This window comes from Vulpes lagopus, chromosome 6, assembly GCF_018345385.1.
Source record: "Vulpes lagopus strain Blue_001 chromosome 6, ASM1834538v1, whole genome shotgun sequence".
NCBI classification, from domain to species: Eukaryota; Metazoa; Chordata; class Mammalia; order Carnivora; family Canidae; genus Vulpes; species Vulpes lagopus.
In genome coordinates, this window is record NC_054829.1 from 63447990 (window position 1) to 63472357 (window position 24368).

Consider the following 24368-nt stretch of genomic DNA (forward strand, 5'->3'; position numbering starts at 1 on the left):
GTTCCAAGGCATATATTTCAAAAGGTAATGTATCAGTGAAGATGGTGTTTGAAACTGTGCAGTGCCCGTATTCTGCAGAGAGATTCAACAGAAATACTTCTGGAGTTTATCTTTACTTCAAGTATGAGGCTCTTCACCCAGCCCTTTAACCATTCCTGTTTCCCTCTAACAACTGCATGAAGCAAGCAGTGTGTGCCGTGGCAGGCCAAAGTAGTAATTCAAAGAGGACTCTGAGATGTGGACGCTGGAAAATCAATTTAGAAGCCAAGGGAAACACAGTCCCAACATGTAACTTCTGAGCACTGATGTACTTTAATATTTTAAGACCTAGCAGTGGTGCCCGCAGGCAGCCTTTCTACATATGCTGTGAAATGGAGACCCGGCAAAATTAATGGGTGGTTTAAACAAGCTTTCTGCTTTTGCTGCAATTTGTTCAGTGATTTCCAGTGAACTCAAAGTTTAGGACCCCGATTAAGTAATTCTCCATTTAAACTTCTTTGTAAAAATAGGCCCAGTTCCTAAAATTCCTACTTGTATCTAACCTCTATTTTGACAGAATGGATAGATTTGTTGTTTCATAGGAATTTTTAACTTCCACTTACTCCATCTACATAATAAAAGACAAGTTCAAATTTGCTTTGTTTTTTAAATCACTAGTTCTCCTTTACATTGGTGTTAAGTTTACAAAAATGATAAGCAGGAAAAAATTATGCTCTACGTGAGAATCACACTATTATCCTCTGGCACAAAGCGGGTCTCAAGTGCTCACCTATAAACCAATAATCTGACCTTTATCTCTTGGCTTAGAGAAAGCCACCTGCTGGAAGCACTCCTAAGAGTTGTGAGGGCTGCATTCATACAGACAAAAAAGAAGATATGCCTATGAGCTGGAATAAATTTGAGACAAATGTGTTGACCTAAATAAGAACTCAAGACTTTTCCTGGTTTTCCTTATTTGTATTTTCCTTAAGGCGACATAAAGAGAGCTATGCTTCAGTCTTCATTTCACTCCATTTGTTATTTTCCCTAGTAGCTGTTGAAAAGAATGTAGTTTGAAGAAAATGATGGCCCTTGAGACTCAGTAATAACAAATCTGCCATTGCCAAGTTGAACGCAGAGATAAAAGACAGAACCAGAAACTTACTTGTTCACTGGATCGGGAGAGACAGCTCTTTATGACTTCCGTTTCAAGAAGTGTACGCTTATTAATCTCCACATGTTCATAGTATTTAGAAAGTCGGGTCTGTCCTTGTTTATTCACCATTAGAAAAAATTTTATCATTTTTTTTTTTCTGGCCAGTGTTTTTCCAGATAGTTCAAAAGTTATGTCAAGAGGTGCCTGTAATTAGAACCTGAAGGGTGAAAGAACAATAAAAAGCTAAGGTCAAATATCTCAAAGAATAATATTAGATGTGCTCTATAGAGGAACCAGAAGTAAATAAATAACAATACTGTTTTTCACTCAAATGAGCTAAATGAGGTTTAATGAAATAACAAGGGATCCCTGGGTGGCTCAGTGGTTGAGCATCTGCCTTCGGCCCAGGGCCTGATCCTGGAGACCCAGGATCGAGTCCTGCGTCGGGCTCCCTTAGTGGAGCCTGCTTCTCCCTCTGCCTGTGTCTCTGTGCCTCTCTCTCTCTTTCTGTGTTTCTCATGAATGAATGAAATCTTTAAAAATAAAATAAAATAAAATAATAAAATAACTAAACATAAATTTTCATTAGTTATCCTCCAAAAGTTTTTGTTTGTTTTTAGTAGGCTCCAATGCAGGGCTTGAACTCACCACCCTGAGATCAAGACTTGGGCTGAGATAGAGTTGGATGTTTAACTGACTGAGCCACCCAGGCTCCCCTCTTCCAAAACATTTTTTAATTTCCCCAGTATTGCTACTCATATTTGTTCATTAGATTCATCATTTTTGTTGGGTACCAATTATGTGTCAACTACCAAGAACATACACAGACAAAGAAGTGGTGACCTCGGGATGCTAGGGTGGCTCAGTGGTTGAGCATCTGCCTTTGGCTCAGGTCATGATCCTGGAGTCCTGGAATTGAGTCCTGCATCAGGCTCCCTGCAGGGACCCCTGCCTCTCCCTCTGCCTATGTCTCTGCCTCTCTCTGTGTGTCTCTCATGAATAAATTCTTTTTTTTTTAATTGGAGGTAAATTTGCCAACACATAGCATAACACCCAGTGCTCATCCCACCAAGTGCCCCCCCTCAGTGCCCATCACCCAGTCACCCCAACCCCCTGCCCACCTCTCCTTCCACTACCCCTTGTTCATTTCCCAGAGTTAGGAGTCTCTCATGTTCTGTCTCCCTCACTGATATTTTCACTAATTTTCTTTCCTTTCTCCTTTATTCCCTTTCACTACTTTTTATATTCCCCAAATGAATGAGACCATATAATGTTTGTCCTTCTCCGATTGACTTATTTCACTCAGCATAATTCCCTCCAGTTCCATCCACATCGAAGCAAATAGTAGGTATTTGTCATTTTTAATGGCTGAGTAATATTCTACTGTATACATAGACCACATCTTCCTTATCCATTCATCCCTTGGTGTCCATTGAAAGATGAATGGATAAAGAAGATGTGGTCTATGTATACAGTGGAATATTACTCAGCCATTAGAAACAATAAATAAATTCTTAAAAAAAAAGAAGCGGTGACTTGTATTTTTATGTAATGTTTAGAACATTTTATTAAAGCACAAAATTGTTAGAAGTAAAAAACACAGTAAATATTTACAAAAACATTGGTAACGCCACTCAAGTCTAATGCAGAAAGGTCTTAAAAAGTTTGTAAGTTGAGGGGCATCTTGGTGGCTCAGTTGGTTAGGCACCAGACTCTTGATTTTGGCTCAGGTTATGATCTCAGGGTTGTGGGATGGGCTCTCAGCTCAATGGGGAGTCTGCTTGAGATTCTCTCCTACTCATTCTGCCCGCCCCCCCATGCTCAATAAATAAATAACATCTTTAAAAAAAAAGTTTATAAGCTGAAAATTATTGAGGTTTCCCAAAAGGGATGTTAACTGCTCACTGCTGAGTATGGCATTGATACAAGATCTTTGAGTGAATGCTGTCCCCTGCTTTTTTGTAACCCAATGTTCCCTGAAAATTTGTTCTTTAGGAGATTCAGACTTGGAGATAGCTGAGAGGACAAATCAAGAGATGAGATAGTCACACAACTGGTGGGCTAATTTTCTTCAACCTACTGACTGTACTGAGGTTATCCATACACGGCTAGGGTATTTTTCTTCAGCCTCTGCAAATATTTTAAAGGATATGAATATGAGCATTTTCTAATTGATTGAGCAAAAAATCCAGCACATCAAAAGCAGAGTGGGGAGCATTTGTACTAGAACTACAAAGTTCTGTCTGATGGGAAATTAAGAAGTAGTTCTTTCTTTCTTTTTTTTTAAAGAAGTAGTCATTTCTGATCTTTCTCATCTTCACCCCTCGCAAAGGTGCCGGGTAGGTAAACAAGCAACAGCAGTACAAGGAGATGAGTTGTAGTCGGGAGGGTGTACTTCTGAGGTACACGGACGGGTAGGATGGGAGAGTTGGAAATGGCTTCCCAGAGGAGGCGCATTTAAGCAAGATCTGTTAGAATGATCCACAGAGAGTGACTCTGAGGCAGAAAAAATAGGGGCAGCTCTGGAAAGTTCACTGCAGATGCCATTCAGGGGGCAGGAACAATGGCTGCAGGACATTGAGCTGCTCACATAAAGTAAAACTGGCTTTAGGGGATCCCTGGGTGGCTCAGCGGTTGAGCGCCTGCCCCTGGCCCAGGGCATGATCCCATGGCCTCAGGATCCAGTCCCACATCGGGCTCCTTGCCTGGAGCCTGCTTCTCCCTCTGCCTGTGTCTCTGCCTCTCTCTCTTTGTCTTTCATGAATAAATAAACAAAAATCTTTTAAAAAAATAAAAAAATAAAACTGGCTTTAGAAGTCATACTAAGGACAGGTGCGTGGGTGGCTCACCTGCATGGGTTCCCTGCTCAGTGGGGAGCCTGCTTCTCTGGCTCCCTCTGCCCCTCCCCCTGCTTGTGCTTTGTCTCTCTCTCAACTAAAGAAGTAAATAAAATCCTTAGGAAAAAAAGTCATGCTAAGGAATATGAACTTTATTTTATGAACGGTAGGGGCAAGATCTATAGTGAAGTAGTTCTTCCATCAATGTTGGAAGCAGTCGTAGTAATCTCCACTATTGCCGAAGTGCCCCACCAAGGCCCTCTAACAATTCCTATGGAAGGTCCTATGCCAAGCAATTTACATATATTACTTAATTCTCACAATTCTCTGAGGCCGGTACTTGTGTTATCCCCACTCTAAGGCCAATCAAATTGAAGTTCAGGGATGGCAGGGTGCCCAAAGTCTCTGGATTTCTTGTGTCAGAAATGAGATGCAACTCAGAAGTCAAGCAAATTTAATTGGATCCATGACACTCCCTAACTCATCCCCATCATTCAACAGTTATGCTTGCAATTTTATTCCTAAATCAGCTGTACTGAAATTTTTTTTTAAGATTTTATTTATTTATTCATGAGAGACACAGAAAGAGAGGCAGATACACAGGCAGAGAGAGAAGCAGGCTCCATGCAAGGAGCACGATGTGGGACTCGATCCTGGGAATCCGGGATCAGGCCCTGAGCCAAAGGCAGACGCTCAACTGCTGAGCCACCCAGGTGTCCCTGTACTGAATCTTGTGTTTGGTTCTCCTATACTTAACTATAGACTTTGAAAGGATCAGGGCAAAAGAGCACAATGTTGACCAATGGCCAGTGCTTCTTTTGTCATGAGCCTCAGAGCTGCCTCACTGACTCACCTAAAAGTATCATATTTACATTTTGTAATATCTATGAAAATTTGGTGCAAAAGACCAAAAACTAATAATAGTTCTCTTTTTTTATTTTTAAAAAAAATTATTAATTCATGAGACACACACACACAGAGAGAGAGAGAGAGAGAGAGAGAGAGAGAGGCAGAGGGAGACACAGGCTCCATGCAGGGAGCCTGACATGGGACTCGATCCCAGGTCTCCAGGATCATGCTCTGGGCTGAAGGCAGCACTAAACTGCTGAGCCACCCCGGCTGCCCAATAATAGTTCTTAAATGAACTTTTTAAAAAAGATTTTATTTATTTGAGAGAGAGTGAAAGAGCAAGTGCGCACAGGCAGGGGGAGAGGCAGAGGCAGAAAGAAAGGGAGAAGCAGACTCTCCACCGAGTTAGGAGCCCAATGTGAGGCTCTGATCCCAGGCCCCTGGGATCATGACCTGAGCTGAAGGCAAACACTTGCTTAACTGAATAAGCCACCCAGGCGCCCCTCTTAAATGAACTTTTTAAATTTGGAATAATTTTACAGAAAAGTTGCAACGGATTATGAGATAATTCTTGGACTACATTTTGTATTATTCTTTGCTCTCCCAGCTCATCTCCTATTTCCTAAACCCTATCAGACAGGTGGTTATCTCCCAACAATTCCAAACATGAAGAGCTAGAAAGAGCCAGGCCCAGTCTGGCAAAGCCTGAGCTGCCGTGTTCATTCAGGGCACAGGACAGGATGTTATGCAGACCAGCTCAGCCCGGGACATGGCAGCTGTGCCATGGGGGAGGCCTGTGGTCATCTACTCCCTTTTCCAGGAAGATAAGCTCACTACTGTAGGTGGGATTGCAACATCCTCTGTTTAGTCATTTGGTGTTAAGTGCTGCCTTTATTCTCCTTACAAATTACTGCCAGTAAATTTTGGCTGGAGACTAGCAAATTAAGTTACCATCCATTCTTTTATTCCCTTTTAGCAAAGTTATTTTAAAACAAATCTTCACACAAGTTAGAAATTACAATTTTATACTCTGGATTCCAACTGCCAGCTAGAAGAAAAAGATACTATCTCAGGTGCCTCAGTGGTTCAGTCGGTTGAGTGTCTGACTCCTGGCTTCAGCTCAGCTCATGATCTCAAGGTCCTGGGATGGAACCTGAGCACCGAATCACCGAATCCCCAAATCGAGCCCCAAACAGCATTGGGCTTCCTGTTCAGTGGGGCATCTGTTTATTTCCTTTCCCTCTGCCCCCGCCCCTCAAATAAATACATAAATCTTAATAAAAAAAAAAAAAGATATTGTCTCAAAGGTACTCATGGCCAGACCTTTGCCTTTAAATGCCCTGGCTGCGTTAAGTGGTAAAATGAGATGTAAAATGACCCCTTTGAGATGTTACACCAACAGATCAAATTGGTGTCCACCTTAACAAGCACAGCATTCCTTCCCACTGACTTCAAGAGCAAGGATGACAAACAAGGGTGTGTTGAATTGATACTCATTAGGATGCAAGCCTTGAAAATAGTAGCTGAAGGCATCTAAAGGCTCGAATACATCATCTTTTTTTTTTTTTGTATGCTCATAAACAATTACACAATTTATAATGTAGGATTACACAGTGGTAATAAAGCAGACAAGTAAAATTGTAAACTCTATTATAAAATACACAAAGTCGAAATACACAGTGTGGAGACTCAGAAACAAGTACATATTTGAGAACAGAAGATGAATGCTTTAAGCACCTATCCTGGTTAATAATCATCAGGGAGGGGAGAAATCAAATAATTATGAAACTGAGGTAGGGCAGTAAGGAAAGAATATGCTTAGACAAGTGCTGGGAGTGGCCAGGGAGGGGATATGGACTTCCTTTGTTTATAAAACTTTTTGCATTCAACAACACACAAGGCTGGGGAAGATGTTTTGATCCCCTAGGCTAGTAGATCCTAGGGGATTCTACACCCAAGAGCCTGTGTGAATCAAGGACAGATAAAGGAGGGAGATTTCATTGGGGAAAGCCTTATGCCAGGATGCCTAAAGGCCAAGATGAGGGAATTAGGGAAAGTCCTAGGAGAACAGGAGCAGATCACTGTCCCATGACACTATATGATGCAAACCAAATGCCTAGAGAAAAGAGAGGCTGCAACGGCTGAAACACATACTGAAATGGGTAGAGTTTTCATATTTCTGAGGGTGTATTCTGGGAGCTGGAACCGGAAGTCTTTACAGACTGTCATAGCCAAAGATGACAAATAGATTTAAGTTTGGGTGCCAACTGTGGCTAATTGTATTAGCTGCTTTGAGCACTGTGTTGGGAAGGATTCTGGAAATGTTCAGGTTCAAAAGGATGCCACGAATGATTAGTAATGTCAGTTACAGGTTAGGCAGCGGGGTGTGGTGACAGAGGCAGGCACCTTACTTACAGCTGTCATCCCAGATGTGCACTCCCTTCATTTTGCAGATGGGAAAATGGATAATCTGAGAGGTAAAGTGAAGTCTTGCATTCTGGTCCCCTGACTCATACATAATCTGACGCTCCCTGCCTCGCTCATTGTATTAGTGTTGTTAGAATTTCATTTAAGCTTACTAAGCATCAATTTCAGGTAGCTTTGGGAATGATCAAGTCGATATTCTCTAATGCCTGCACATTTAATTTGGAAAACAGCAAACAATACAATGCATGAAAGCAGTAGAGGATGAAGTTTCTAGCAATCAAAGTGGTATTTTATGATGGCTAATATCCTTTCTAGCTCTAAACACTTTTTCTATACCTCAGAATCAGATTATTATTATTTTTTTTTTTAGAATCAGATTATTTTAACACACACACACACACACACACACACACACATATTTAAACAAAAACATTTTTGGTCCCAGAAGAGTGGCTGAAATAAAATCCTTCAAGTTAAAAAGCAAATTTCTACAAGGAAAACATAAAGTCCTCATAACAGTATAATAGTCAAAGGCATGAACTGGGGCTTGAGTGTTAATTTTGTGATTGTTGGCAAGTTACTTCACCTCTTAATACTCAGTCAAAGGTACAATGGGAATAATAACAGATAATACTTGGCTTCTGGGTTGTAAGGATTAGAGGAGCTAGTATATGTAATGTTCTTAGAACTGGGTTTGGCAGTGGGCACATTGTAAGGGCTACATTAAGAGTTAGCAAATGTCATTATGATAATATATTACCTTTTCTTCAGTGAAGCCTGCCTATCCCAGTCCCCTCTTGCTAATCATAAAGAGTTGGCTATCCTGTCTTTGAACTCATTGCTATATCTTACAAAACCTGTCACCCTAAAAGACCAGTGATTTTTACTTTTTTATTGTGACACTTTTTATTGTGACCCAGCATATAGGTACATATATATCTGATTCATATATATATACAAGGTTCATCAAATAATACCTACCCATACTGTGTGTATTGTATTCTAGTGATTTTTGTGACATTTTATAAAAAATGTAGTTGTGAGCGATTTGAGTTACATAGATATGTGGATTTTTTTTTCAAAAAAAAGATTTTATTTAGTTGAGAGTGCACATGAGTTGGAGGGTGGCAGAGAGAGAGAGAGAAGAGAGAGAGAGAGAAGCAGACTCCCTGCTGAATGAGGAGCCTGATGTGGGGCTCAATCCTAGGACCCTGGGATCATGACCTGAGCCAAAAGCAGATGCTTAACTAACTGAGCCACCCAGGTGCCCGATTCATGGATTTTTCAAAACTCACCAAATGTACATTGAAGATTCATGTATTCATTATATTTAACTTTGACATAAAAGGAAATACTCTAGTTAATAATATATATGCTGAAGTATCTCAGGGAAGTATACTGAGATCTATCAATATACTTTGAAATGCACCCAAAAACTAGGATAAATTAACAGATAAAGAGATAGATGGTAAAAAAAAAAAAAAAAAAAAAAAAAAAAAAAAAAAAAAGAGATAGATGGTTAGATATACGACAAAGTAAGTATGCTACAATGTTAACGGCGGCATCTAGGTGGTGAACATATTCACATTCACTGTTAAATTCTTTCAACTTTGTAGTATATTTGAAAACTACCAGAGTAAAATGCTGAGGAAAAATGCTAATTGTGGCCCATTGATTTTTTAAAAATTCATAGATTTTAGAACAGTTTTAGATTTACAGAAAAAGCTGCAAAGACAGTACACAGAGTTTCTATATACCCCATACCCAGTTTCCCTTACTATTAATATCTTATATTAGTATGGTATGTTTATTACAATGAATATTGATATAGTACATTATTATTAACTAATGTCTATATTCCCATTTCCTTACTTTTTGCCAAATGTCTTTTTTCTGTTCCAGGACCATATCTAGGATAGCACATTATATTTAACCTTCATGTCTCCTTTGAATTCTCTTGGTTCTGACAGTTTTTCACACTTTTCTTGTTTTTAATGACTTTAGCAGTTTTGAAGGATACTGGTCAGGTATTTTATAGAATGACCTTCTATTGGGATTTTTCTTTTTTTTTTAAGATTTTATTTATTTATTCATGAAAGACACACACACACACACACACAGAGAGAGAGAGAGAGAGAGAGAGGCAGAGACACAGGCAGAGGGAGAAGCAGGCTCCATGCAGGGAGCCTGATGTAGGACTGGATCCTGGGACTTGGAATTACACCCTGAGCCAAATGCAGCCGCTCAACCACTGAGCCACCCCGGCGTCCCTCTATTGGGATTTCTGTGATGTTTTAGTTATGATTAGACTGAGGTTATAGGGTTTGGGGAAGAAGACCACAGAGGGAGAAGCATATTTTCACCACAACACATGAAAGGCACATACTATCAACGTGATTTATCACTATTGAAATTGAATTTGGTCCCCTGGCTGAGACAGTTTTAGCTAGGTTTGTCTACTGTAAAGTTATCCCCTCCTTTTTCTACTGTACTCTTTGGAGTGAAGTCATTATACGTAGCCCACATTTAAAGGGTGGGAAGTTATGTTCCATCTCCTTGAGGGAGAAGTATCTATGTAAATTATTTGGAACTCTTCTGTGCAGGAGATCTGTCTACTTATGCCCCATTATTTATTTATTCAATCACTTATTTATATCAGTAGGGACTTAAGGATATCTTTTTTTATACTCTGGGTTATAACACAATCTGACCCACTGATTTTTAATTTCAGAAGCCACTAAAGAACTGTGGCCCAAATTTTGAAAAACACTGTATTAGAGCATGAACTCATGGGTATGGTACATAATCTTATTTCAGATCTTTGCACAGTGCCTAGTACAAGATAATATCCAATAAATGTCTGTTGAATGAATGAAATAATAAAGGCTTTTTTTAAGTGATAATTTTTCCTTAAAAAAAAAAATAAAATCAGTATTGAAACAAAGTAGACACATAAAGTACCCTGGTACCCTAACTCCTGCCCCAAAGCCTGTCAGTCTTCTCAAACATAAAACCAAGGTTTTTAAGTTTAGTCATATTCTTCTAGACTTTCTATACATTGACATGTAAATATGCATGCATGTGTAGCAACTTTATTTTTTAAATCTAAATGTGATCGAACTCTGAAAGGCCAAGAAGCAAGCCTAGTGTTTATTCTGTTCTGGTACCTTTGAATGAACCAGGTGCACTCACACAAAGTTCTGGCTTGATATGATAAAAGAGTACAGAAGAGAAATGTTTTAGAATTCATCAGGTATGAGATCCCTGGGTGGCTCAGCAGTTTAGCGCCTGCCTTTGGCCCAGGGCGTGATCCTGGAGTCTAGGGATTGAGTCCCGCATTGGGCTCCTGCATCTCCCTCTATTTGAGTCTCTGCCTTTTTCTTTGTGTGTCTCTCATGAATAAATAAATAAAATATTAAAAAAAAAAAAAAAGAATTCATCAGGTATATCTCCTGTTTACCCAGCCTAGTTCAGGCTTTCCTGGCCTTTGTCCCCTTGATCCAGGGTTTTGGCTCCCATTCTTTCTCTGGCCTTAGCTCTTAAAGACCTGGATTGGATTTCTGTATTCTTCCAGGACCTGACCTTTGGTATTTGCCCCTGGCTGTAACTCCGGAAGCCTTTGGCACTCAGCCCTTTCTCTGTTAACTGGGAGTAGCAACTACCTTGCAGAGTGGTAGTGGAAGATTAAATGAGGTAAAGGATGTAATTCTTGTAAAACATTTAACACACCGACTTCTTTAATTTCCTCTCTTATTGTGTATTAAACTAGAAAGGAATGCTGATAAGATTATAAAGAAACAGGTACATGTATACATTGTTAGTGGTCCCTTAAATTGTTACAAATTTTCTACAGTGTAATGTGATAGAATTTAACCAAAAAAATTCTTGAAAATGATTCTACCATTTAACTCAAGTATTTCTGACCTGGGATTCTATTCTACGGTATAATTTAAAATCCACATGCATGAAAATATGTATAGTAACATTATTTATAAACAATGAAAAATTAAACAAACTCAGATATCACAAACTGAGAACTGAGTGTTAAATGAACACCACCTTGATATTTTTTAACCGTTAAAATAAATATGCAGACTATGTAGAAAAATGGGAAAATGTAGATACAACAATGTCACAAAATCAGGACACCAAATTCTATACCAACATGGATTACAATTATGTAGAAGCAAGATCTGAATAAAGATTCTAGAGACTTGACAGAAATCATTTAAGGGACTCCTGGGTGGCTCAGCGGTTGAGCCTCTGCCTTTGGCTCAGGTCGTAATCCCAGGGTCCTGGGACCGAGTCCCACATCTGGCTCCTTGCAGGGAGCCTGCTTCTCTCTCTGCCTATGTCTTTGCCTCTCTCGTGTCTCTCATGAATAAATAAAATCTTTAAAAAAAAAATCATATAAAAACAAGAAGAGATTGGAAAGATGAACCTTGAAAACATGCTAACTGAAAGAAGCCAGTCACAAGGACAATATATTATATGATTCCATTTATATGAAACGTCCAAAATGGGGAAATAAAAAAAAAGAAACAAAAAAAATGGGGAAATCATTTTTTTTTTAGATTTTTAAAAATGTTTTATTTATTTATTTATGATAGTTACAGAGAGAGAGAGAGAGAGAGAGAGGCAGAGACACAGGCAGAGGGAGAAGCAGGCTCCATGCACCGGGAGCCCGATGTGGGATTCGATCCCGGGTCTCCAGGATCGCGCCCTGGGCCAAAGGCAGGCGCCAAACCGCTGCGCCACCCAGGGATCCCCTTTTTTTAAGATTTTAATTTATTTATTCATGAGAGACACACAGAGAGAGGCAGAGACATAGACCAAGGTTGGAAGGGATGGACGTTTGGAATCGGAGGTCTAAGAGGTATAGGGTTGTGATGATGGCTGAACAAATAAAGCCATTGAATTGTATACTCCTTTTTTTTTTTTTTTTTTTTTAAGATTTTATGTATTTATTTAAGAGAGAGAGAGGGAAAGACAGAGTACACAAGCCAGAATAATGATCTGGGTCAAAGGCAGACATTTATTTAACTGACTTGAGCCACCCAGGTGCCCCTAAATTGTACACTTTATTTTTATTTTTTAAGATTTTATTTATTTATTTGACAGAGAGAGCAGAAGCAGGGGGAGTAGCAGAGGGAGAGGGATAAGCAGGTTCCCCACTGAGCAGGTAGCCCAGTGCAGGGCTTGATCACAGGACCCTGGGACCATGATCTGAGCCGAAGGCAGATGCTTAACCAACCGAGTCACCCAGGTGCCCCAAACTGTATACTTTAAATAGGTGAATTATATGGTATGTGAATTATATCTCCATAAATCCTCTTTTAAAAAAAGAGAGAGAGAGCCCAGACAATCTGGAAGAGCTCCCAGTAGCCAAAGCTGAAGAAACAATTTGGACAACAAATAACATAGCATCAGATCATTATCCAAAGTATAAAACAAGTATACATTAGTACATACTGATATAAGTACATGATTGAATAATAAACAGGACAGAAGAATGCCACATACAGGTTTGTCCCTGCTATCTGAAAGTAGAATGTTCCTGGGAAACTTTTACTAAGCCGAAATGGCAGTAAAGGGAAGAAGCAATTATTATTAATTTACATGGGAAATTTTTTGAGCATTCTCAGACTCAAAAAATAATCCCTCTTAGGCTTTTCTGATGCCTCAGGGCACATCTTGCTAAGGGATGTACAAAGCAAATTGGGAGAAAGCACAGATGCTCAGGAACACACTTCAAAGCTCTGGCGGCTAAGCCGCTTAGTTCCCAGGGGGAAGGAGCCTGGCGGGGGCCCCCTGGCTGCTGGGGGTGCACGCCGCCTCTGTGACTGCTCACTGCAAAACAAATTCTCAATGCTATTTTTGCTTTTTGCCTTTTCTCATAAAGTGAAAATCCTCTTCAGATTTCTTTCACGTATGAAAATGGGTACTAATGGAGGTCTTTCATAAAAGCCAAAGGCCTTCAAAGAGCAGGAGAAACCTGCATATATGTTGATAGGCTGTCCTCCAGGAGGTGGAGCTTAAATTCTCCCACCCATTCATTGGAGGGTGAGCTGGACGGACTCATTCCCAAAGGACAGCATGTGGAAACCGAACCCCACAGTAGAGAAACCTGGCACACAACAGCCTACCAAGCAAGGAAGGCTAACATCATTAGTCATGACTCATGTCCCTGTGATAGGAAGTGATGAGAAAAGTACTTCGTCTCTGTGGTATTCTTCCCCAAACCCACAGCCCCATTCTAATCATGTGAAAATACAGTAGACAAAAACAAATTAAGGGGCATTCTGAAAGATATCTTACCTGTATTTCCTAAAACTGTCAAGCTCATGAAAAGCAAGAAAGTGTGAGAAGCTGTCAGACATCAGAGGAGATTAAGAAGATAATGGTGACTACATGCATTGTATCCAGGAGGGGATCTTGAACAGAGAAAGGACATTAATAAAAAAATTGGTGAGGGGTGCCTGTCTCTGGCTGGCTCATTTGTAAGAGAATGTGACTCTTGATCTTGGGGTTGTAAGTTTGAGCCCCACTTTGGGTACAGAGATTACTTAAAAATAAAGAAACTTAAAAAACACGGTGGAACGTGAGAGTAGTCTGAGTTTAGTTAATAATAATGCTACCCATACTGGTTTTTTAGACTTGATAATTGTACCACGGTAATATGAAATGACCACATTAGGGGAGATGGGTGAAGATATTTAGAAATTCTCCATACTGTCTTTGCAACTCTTTTATAAATCTAAAATTATTCCAAATAAAAAGTTTATTTTTAAAAAATGAGAGAGGGGCACCTTGTTGGCTCAGTTGGAAGAGAACATAACATGACTCTTGATTTCTGGGTCATGAGTTCAAGCCCCACATTGGGGGTAGAGATTACTTAGATAAGGAAAAAGCTTTAAAATAAAAAAGGAGAGAGCTGTAAACATTTGTATTAAAGTGAAGAGGGTTTGTTTGTTGGCGTGTCTGAGTGCATAAGTCTATGTTGTATTGGTTATATTATTATATTTGGTTATAGTGCTTAAATATGTAAATTTTTATTAGTATATTATAGATGTTTAGTTAAGAGGTTCATTTTTATTAACATTCCCAACAATTACACTTTAGGCTTTCTTATTCTCTTTTAGCTAAGAAGCATACTAATTTTAATAGATGAGGGGGGCAGGTGTGTGTATCAGTGTATACATTCTACAAATGGCTTACTATGCCCTATGGTCAGGCTCTGTACTGACCTGGATAACCTCTGAACTCCCAGTAATCCTTCCACCACACATCACCATTTGGGAACTTTCCCTCTTTCTCCCTAGCTCAGGGTTCAGAAAAGCTTTTTCTATAAAAGCCAGGTAGTATTTTAGGTTCTGAGGCCCATATGGTCTCTTTCTCAACTAGTCTCTCTGCCCCTGCAGAATGAAAGCAGCTCATATTATATAAATATATGTAATTATATAAATAATATGTAAAGAAATGGGTGTAGCTGTGTTCCAAGAAAACTTTATTTATAAAAGAAGTCAGCAACTGGATTTAGTCTGTAGGCTGTTAGTTTGCTCTGCTCTAGACCAGTGCTTATCAAACTTAATGAGCACACAAATCCCTTGGGGAGCTTGTTAAAATATAGACTCTGATTCAGTAGGTCTGGAGCAGGAGCCATACATGGAGAGGCAGAGTATTAAAAGACCTATTAAAGTACACACCTGCAAGGTCACAAAGTTCACCTTTCTCAATATCAAGTCAGACCAAATAACATGAGCTGAGTGCTTACTAGGTACAAGACAGCAAGGGAACAGAGTAAATAGAAACACAGATGTTATGGATAATTTCTTTCATTTGGTCATGGGTCTTAATCCACAGAACGCTGGATGCGAGGGCAAGCTGTCCTGAAATGTCATCTCATAGATCCTCAGGTTCGTTCAGGTGATCTGGCTGGCTGGGGGGCAGCCCCATCCCTCATGGCTCCAGCTGGTCTCTCTCAAAGTTGTACATATATTGGAATACAATGATATTTTCAGGAAGCAGAGAGCCATTCTTTTGTTAAGAATTTACTAGAAGCTGACTAGAATATTTCATTTAACCTCAAGAAATTACAATAATGCATTTAGACCTTTATGTTATACCATACAGAGAAATTAACTCAAAATAGATCACAGACCTAAATAAAAGGGGTAAACCCATAAAACTTTTAATTTTATATAAAAAAAAAAAAACAATTTATTTTAGGACACCTGGGTGGCTCAGCAATTGGGTGTCTGCCTTCTGCCCAGGGCGTGATCCTGGAGTCCTGGGATCATGTCCTGCATCGGGCTCCCTGCTTTAGCACTTCTCCCTCTGCCTGTGTTTCTGCCAACCCCCCCCCCCCCGTGTCTCTCAGGAATACATGAATAAAATCTTTTTAAAAAGTTTTTTTTATTTTAAGTAGGCTCCATGCTCAGTGTGGGGTCTGAACTTATGACGCTGAGATCAAGAGGTCACATGCTCTACCAACTGAGCCAGCCATGTGTCCTAAATCTATAAAACTTTTAGAAGAAACAGATGTAAAACCAAAAGCACAATCTGCAACAGAAAAAAAACTGATAAACTGGATTTTATCAGACTAGAAAACCCATACTTCAAAAGACATCATGAAGAAAATGAAAAGTCACAGACTGGGAGAAATTATTTGCAAATCATACATCAGATAAAGGACTTGTATCTAGAATATATGAAAGACTACTTCATAGGAAGACAACAACACAATTTAAAACATGGACAATGGATTTGAAAGTACATGTGAACAAAGAGAATATATGAATTCCTACTAAGCACATGAAAAAATGTCCAACATCATTAATCCTTAGAAAAATTCAAAAGAAAACCACAAGATACCACTTCACACCCACTTGAGTGGCTATAATCAAAAAGGGAGAAAATAGGGGCACCTGGGTGGCTCAGTCAGTTAAGAATCATGATCTCAAGGTCGTGGAATCAAGCCCAACATCTGGCTCTGTGCTGGCCATATATTCTGCTAAGGATTTTCTCTCTCTCTCTCCCTCTGCTCAGCTCTCCCTCTTTCTCTCTCAAATAAAGAAATAAACCTTTTTTTTTTTTTTTTTAAGGGAGAAAATAACAAGTGCTGGCCACGATGTGGAGACACTGGAACCCCCATGCAATGTTGGTAGGAAAGTAAATGATCTGACATTCTGGAAAACAATTTGGCAGTTTCTTAAAAATTTACATAAATTTACCATATTATCCCCCCATTCTACTTTTAAGTATAAGCTCAAGAGAAATGAAACCATGTCCAAAAAAGACTTGTACATGAATGTTCATAGAAGCATTATTCGTAATAACCAAAAAATGGAAACAACCCAAATGTTGTTTCAGCTGATGAATGGATAAACAAAATATGCTATATCTACATACAATGGAAAACTACCCAGGGATAAAAGGGAACAAAATATTTCTACATGCTATGAAAAGGATGAGACTTGAAAACACCAAGTAAAAGAAGCCAGATGCAAATTACTACCTATTGTATGATTCCATTAATCTGAAACATCCAGAAAAGACAAAACTACATAGATAGAAAGTATATTAGTGGTCAATTAGGGTCGAGAGAGATTTAGGGGAAAATGGGGATGGGTTTTTTTTGGCGATGATGAAAATCTTTGAAGTGCCAAGGTGGTGCAGTTAAGCCTCCAAATTTCGGTTTCAGCTCAGATTGTGATCTCAGTTGCATGAGGTGACATTTCTAAATGCCATACTTCTTTAAAACAAGTACTGTTTTCAAAGTGGATAAGTTAAAAAAAAAAAAAAAGTGGATAAGTTGACAGCATCTAATCAGTATGGACTAAACACCGGAAACATAGAAATAGCAACTGCAAGATTCTACTTGTCACATCACATTGATTCATTCTATAGGCCTCTAAATTATCTAGCTGTTTCTGAATGTCTTCACCCTTAAATGAGAGGAAATACTGTCCGGTAGCAGATTTTCACCCAAGTTAGAGCATTTCCCTCAGAGTTTGTAATATATATTCTTTCTTTATAAACTAAAAGTTTGTTTCTTTGCTTCAGATTTACTGGAATTCTTCAATGATTCAGTTTTCTCATCTGTTAACTGAGAATAATGACAACTGCCTCACAAACTTACTGTGAGGATGAAATGAGATAAAGGAAATGCCCAACACTCAACAGAGCTTTCCTTTTCCTTCCTCATCCTCCGCCCCAGTGTAGGTGAGATACTCTGCCCAACGGATTCATGCTACTTTAGTTTTAGGACAATTGAAATTTGGCTTCAGGATACCTGTCACCCACTCTTTCTTTTCTTTTCTCTTTTCTCTTTTCTTTTCTTTCTTTTCTTTTCTTCTCTTTCTTTCTTTCTTTCCTTTCTTTCAAGATTTATTTATTTATTTATTCATGATAGACATAGAGAGAGAGAGAGAGAGACAGAGAGAGAGGCAGAGACACAGGCAGAGGGAGAAGCAGGCTCCATGCAGGGAGCCCAATGTGGGACTCGATCCCAGGACTCCAGGATCGCACCCTAGGCCAAAGGCAGGCGCTAAACCACTGAGCCACCCAGGAATTCCCCCCACTCTGCCTTTCTTTCCATCCATCCCCACCGCCCCCAATCTCTCTCTCTCCAAATCTGTTCTTTGTTTCAGAATACATTTTCAGTAGCTTTACCTGAGACCTTTACTTTCTGTTGAATCTGTGGCCACTCAAGAAATATTTCAACTACATTTGATTAATTTGGCATTTAACACATTTACATGTGTGCTGCTTTAAATGCGGGTTTAAAATAGTTAGGGGGTGCCTGGGTAGCTGCGTTGGTTAAGCATTTAACTCTTGATTTCAGTTCAGGTCATGATTTAAGGGTCATGAGGTCGAGCTTAAGATTCTGTCATTGAGGGATGCCTGGGTGGCTCAGCAATTGAGCATCTGACTGACTCAGGGTGTGATCCCAGGGTCTGAGGATCAAGTCCCACATCTGGCCCCATGCAGGGAGCCTGCTTCTCCCTCTGCCTGTGTCTCTCCCTCTCTCTGTGTCTCTCATGAATAAAATAAAAATCTTAAAAAAAAAAAAAAAAGATTCTCTCATTGAACTTAAGATTCTCTCTCTCCTTCTCCCTCTGCCCCTCCCTCCCCCCTTCCTCAATAAATAAATAAATAAAATATTTAAACATTTTATTTTTTATTTTTATTTTTATTTTTTAAACATTTTAAAATACTAAGTTTCTAAGTGCCTGGCTAGCTCAAGAGCATGCAACTCTTGATCATGGAACTCTTGATCATGGGGTTGTAAGATCAAGCCCCATGCTGGGTATAGAGATTACTTAAAAATAAAATCTTTTAAAAAAATGAAATGTTAAATTTCAATCAAATTCAGGATCTATGGAAATCCTATTTCTGTGGAAAAGTACTTTAAGAATAAACCTTAATACTCTAGTCTGTCATTTTTCTAGGAATATATCTGAAAAATTTCTAAAGCTTCACGTGACTCTAAAATCTTGATCTAAGGCCATTTTGGGAAATTGATCAAAAAGTCGCATCAAGGGCAGCCTGGGTGGCTCAGTGGTTTGGCGCCACCTTCAGTCTAGGGCCTGGTCCTGGGGACCAGGGATCAAGTCCCATGTCGGGCTCCCTGCATGGAGCCTGTTTCTCCCTCTGCCTGTGTTTCTGCCTTTCTCTCTCTCTCTCTCTCTCTCTCTCTCTCTCTCTCTCTGTCTCTCATGAATAAATAAATAAAATCTTTTTTAAAAAAAGTCTCATCAATTATACTTATCACAGGGAGAACTGAATAATGTATAGAATTGTAGAATCACTATGTTGTACACCTAACAGTAATGTAACATTATATGTCAACTATACTTCAATAACAAAAATTCAAAAAAAGGCTTATCAAATTCTGGTCCAAGATACAAGTTCAAATAAGTGTGGTCATTTGTAACTTTAAAACATATATAAATACATCAGAGACAGCCTAAAGTTTTACTGAAAAGGACAGATACCGTATTTTTGGAGATGTTCAGGTATCAGACTTCCTATCCTAAATCAGGGTGAACTGAAGAATTTTCTTTTCTTTTTTTTTAAGATTTTATTATATTCATTCATGAGAGACACACAGAGAAAGGCAGAGACATAGGCAGAAGGAGAAGCAGGCTCCATGGAGCGAGCCCAATGTGGGACTCGATCCCAGAACCCTGGGATCATGACCTGAGCTAAAGGCAGACACTCAAACATTGAACCACCCAGGTATCCCAAACTGAGGAATTTTTAAAGGTCTTTACAGAAATGTGATTCAGGTAGGGGGAGAAAAGTCATATTTCAAAAACTGAGGATGAGGAATTTATATACTATAAATAGACCATTACACTGTCTGAAAATACTTGTTTTATTTTTATTCATTAGTCATCTGTGTGTGTGTGTGTGTGTGCGTGTGTGTAGTGGGGGATGGAGGGATTGAGAATAGATTCTCCATCAGTCATCTGCCAGAGAGGTATTGACTACCAGGTCTGGTGGTGGTGGGAGGTGTGTACAGTTTAAAGATACAAATTGTTAATGGCTGGAGTTCACAGGAGCCTGTTGTTACTGTTGTTGATACTTTACCCTCCTCTTTAGGATAGAGAAGCTGCTTTGGGGCAAATAATGGCACTCAACCTTCCCATTACTACCAACGGAGATAACAATATGTATCTTTTGAAATCAAAACAAAGTTTTTTCTTCTAAAATTATCTTTCTTCTATTTGGTTTTATATCAAGGATAATTTATTTTGAAATGTAAAATTATATTAAAATATGGAATTACATTTTACTCTGACACAACATGGGCATAGGTTAGAAACTGAAGAAATACCCCTTTGTGGGTAATCTTACTTTTAATTGTTCAGTTAAAATTAGCCACACAAATTAAATACTTGTGCTTAATGACTAAATATCTTCATCAAATTTTTGGGCTAATAAAGACATCCAGTATCTTAGAGAAGAGTGATCCTGGAGCAGAAATGTAGTAGTTTCATGGCTAGGATACTTTTCATGGCTAAGATACTTTCTATTCTGATGTTATAAGGTATCAATAAGGAGGAACTCCAGAAGATAAGTAGTTCTATTTCCCAGAACTCCAGAAGATAAGTAGTTCTATTTCCCATTCCTATAAAACGGTCAGTTAAGTTTCCCCCTCAAATTGTAAATATTTCAAACCAGATATTCTGGATTCTAATAAATTTAACTTCTGTATTTCTTAAGTTAGATAGATCTGGTTAATTTTTGCTGGGCATCCGATTTCCAGTGAAAACTGTGAAGGTCGTATTAAGCCAGATTTTTCTTACACATTTGTTCTTCTGAAGAGTAGTCATCTAAGCTTCGCATTAGGATTAGAGTGACAGGCCCGTGAGTGCTCTTAAAGGGTCAAGTGCAATGTTAATCAAATCAAACTAAAGCAATTTGGAATTAAAATTTGATTTGCTAGGGTACCCGGGTGGCTCAGTTGGTTAGGCCTCTGCCTTCATCTCAAGTAATAATCTGGGATCCTGTGACTGAGCCCTGAGTCGGGCTCTGTGCTTAGCATGGAGTCTGCTTCTCCCCCTGGCTTATACTCTCTCTCTCTCTCTCTCTCTCTCAAATAAATACATAAAATCTTTAAAAAATTTTTGATTTGCTGGTGGTTCCTAGTTTTTTTGTGTCAAATAAAGAAGAAACAAACAAAACGTCACTGGGATGCAAGGGAATCTCACTTTACACAAAATACATCTCTGAAAAGTTGACTATAAGTTGAATTTAAATACAATACTGGAATTATGGAAAATGTTTCTATAAAATAATCACTCCATAATTTATCTGCAACTAATTTGTTTCAATATTGTAAATTCTTTTTACTCTAATGCTCACATTATTTAGGAAAAATTAATTACTCTGATAATTTTTTCCTAAAAAGTATATACAAGAAAATCATACTATGAAACTACAGCAATGTATTAAAGCTCCTATTTTAAGAGCTTCTTAATTAAATAAAAGTATGTCCTGAGTTAAAATCAAGCATAGTAAAAGCTACATCAGTATTTTCAGGGCATAAAGATATTACTTGGAAAATTATGGCTCCAATAACAAATTTTTTTGCAGATCATCACTCTAAAGAGATGAAGCAGTGAAATACAAAAATTACTGTATCAAACTTCAGTTTGGGGATCAGCTGACTTACCCAACAGGATCTATCTTTTTTGTTAGTGACATGGCCACCACTAACGCTAATTCAAATGAGTAATTAATAACTCCCAATGTTTGATGGTAGCCATGAAAGGCTTTCTTGAAAGCTGTATCCTGAAAGGCAGTATATGGTCTTTGGAATATGATGTGAACATGACCCGACACACCAACTCCTGAAGAGAGATAATAACAGTAGAAAACACTAACAGTACTTACGAGACAGCCAGGTGCTGTTTGGAACATTTTACCTACATTCATTTAATCCTCATAATAGTTCTATGAGTTGGAGATTTTTTTATCCTCACTTTATAGACGTGAAAACTTAAGTCACTTGCCAAAGGTCACACAATGCTGGATAGCCTGACTCGGGAGTCTTTGCTCTCATGCACTGCACCTTTACCTCTGGGTTTGCCTCATGACTCCAGTAATGCAGTGATGGCTATAATATGACATTATATGTTCTCATTCATTTGGGGAATATAAATAATAGTGAAAGGGAATAGAAGGGAAGGGAGAAGAAATGGGTAGGAAATATCAGAAAGGGAGACAGAACATGAAGACTCCTAACTCTGGGAAACAAACTAGGGGTGGTGGAAGGGGAGGAGGGCGGGGGCTGGGGGGTGAATGGGTGACAGGATCTGAGGGGGGCACTTGACGGGATGAGCACTGGGTGTTATTCTGTATGTTGGCAAATTTAACACCAATAAAAAATAAATTTATTATTAAAAAAATATGATCAGGGAAGCACAATTTCATTCCTCATTCACTAGTGGAAATCTAGCTCGGGCCAGTTGTACCCCAGTACGAAAGCTTTTATTGGCTAACATGCATATTCTGGTATTTTCTTTTCTTTTTCTTTCCCTTTTTTTTTTTTTTTTTTTTTTTAGATTTTATTTATTTATTCATGACAGACACAGAGAGAGGCAGAGACACAGGCAGAGGGAGAAGCAGGCTCCATGCAGGGAGCCCGACGCGGTACTCCATCCCAGGTCTCCAGAATCACACCGTGGGCTGAAGGCAGGCGCTAAACCACTGAGCCACCTGGGTTGCCCATATTCTGGTATTTTCAAACTGACTCTGGAACATGTTACAAAAGGGGCATTTCTAACAGATTGCTTACTTTTAGTTGATCTCAACATAGAGCCTAAAATGCTTCAGAAATGACCCAATCAGATTATTTGAAAATTTAGGACAGAAGAACTCATATTATTACATTTACAACAGCGTGCTTAACATTTGTAATTGGACCTAAACTTCCAAAATTCCTATATCTGATTTGCTCTCTTAGTGAGTTCAGCTAATCTCCCTTTCTACTTCCAATAAATAAAACATACCCGGCAAATGCTGTCCACGGCAAGTTTGCAGGCATGTATCTGAATTTAGAATCATTCTCCTTCAGATCAAATGTCAGGGTAAATACAGGGCTTTTCAGGTGGCCTGCTTGGCTGCCCTTTGCCCACAAGCACCTTTTGCTTTTCTGAACTTCACAATAAAGTGTAGCAACATGTTATAGCTCCCGCTCAAAATGTAAATAAGATATAAAGTTGTCAGACAAGAGCTGGCCCAAAAGTTGCACAAAGCATATTCATACTTAAATTTACACTCATTTTTATCTCACGATCTTTGAAAAGCAAAACGTCTCAAATAGTAGTGGTCAAATAAAACTATTTCATAGCAGGTTGTAACAAATAATTTTAGGTTACATAGTAAGCAATTTAAAATCTAAAATGCCCAGAGTGTAGAGAGGCAAGGTGATAGCAGCAGAATAGTTTTGGGAGCTCCCAGGATCTACTCATAAAAAATGGTGATAGCAGCAAGGATGGGAAAAATCCAAGTCTACAGGCAACATCTTTACTAAAAACCAGGTGAAAAACAGTCCCTGGAACTCTAGAATGGAGAGAGTCAAACAACACTTAGCATAGGGGTGTGTGGGTGCTTCAGTTGGTTAAGCATCTGACTGCCACTCTGGTCGTGATCTCATGGGGTCAAGTCCCTCAAGGAGCTCCCCTGAACCCATGCTCGTCAGGGAGTCTGCTTGTGCCTTTCCCTCTGCCCCTTCCCACTGCTCGTGCTCTGTTTCTCTCAAATAAAATCTTAGAAAAAATAAAAGCGCATGACCATAGCTGCGCTGGCAGAGGTGGAGGTTTGAAAATGTGGTCTTATAAAAGTCTAAAGAGCCTAAGAATCCAGAAATCACCAAGTCATCATCCAAAGGAAGGAGCCCTGCTCCCCCACTTGAAATGAGAGCCAGGAGGAAGCCTGGCAGGGTCTCTTTTGCCAATGAGTGCAAGGAAAGGTCCCATCTAGGACCTTCTAGTTTATAGAAAATATGGAGGAGGAAGGAATAGCTAACTAATACCATAAAAATGCAATCAGCCAAATGAAGGAAATTCTATAGTATAAATAACCTGGTTTCTTTGACAAAATGGCATGGCATTGTTGGGATGGGGGAAGGCAAATCAAGAAAGACCTAAAGACATATAAACTAAATGAAATATGTGGGGACACCTGGGTGGCTCAGTGGTTGACCACTTGCCTTTGTCTCAGGGTATGATCCTGGGGTCCTGGAATCCAGTTCAACATCAGGATCCTAGCGGGAAGCCTGCTTCTCCCTCTGCCTACATCTCTGCCTCTCTCGGTGTCTCTCATGAATAAAGTCTTTAAAATAAATGAAAGAAAGAAAGAAAGAAAGAAAGAAAGAAAGAAAGAAAGAAAGAAAGAAAGAAAGAAAGATAGATGTGGATTTTGTTAGGATCCTGATTTGAAGCCACCAACTCCCTAAAAATTTTTTTTTTGAGACAATTGGGAGAAATTGAGTATGGGCTGGGGATTAGACTATATTAAACAATCACCATTAACTTTGTAGGTGTGACATTAGTATTGTGGTATGTTTTTTTTTTTTAAAAAAGGTCCTAATCTGTTAAAGATAT

At 39.0% G+C, this 24368-nt stretch overlaps 1 protein-coding gene across 5 annotated transcripts in view; it reads right to left on the minus strand.

Moving 5' to 3' along the window:
- Positions 1-24368, minus strand: part of AP4S1 (adaptor related protein complex 4 subunit sigma 1) — a 53277-nt gene that overhangs the window by 21985 nt on the left and 6924 nt on the right. For all 5 annotated transcript variants that reach the window (XM_041758284.1, XM_041758283.1, XM_041758282.1 and 2 more), the window contains exon 2: positions 1145-1352. In XM_041758284.1, the coding sequence (XP_041614218.1) occupies positions 1145-1282 (138 nt within the window). In that variant the 5' untranslated portion in view covers positions 1283-1352. The remainder of the gene's footprint in view (positions 1-1144; positions 1353-24368) is intronic.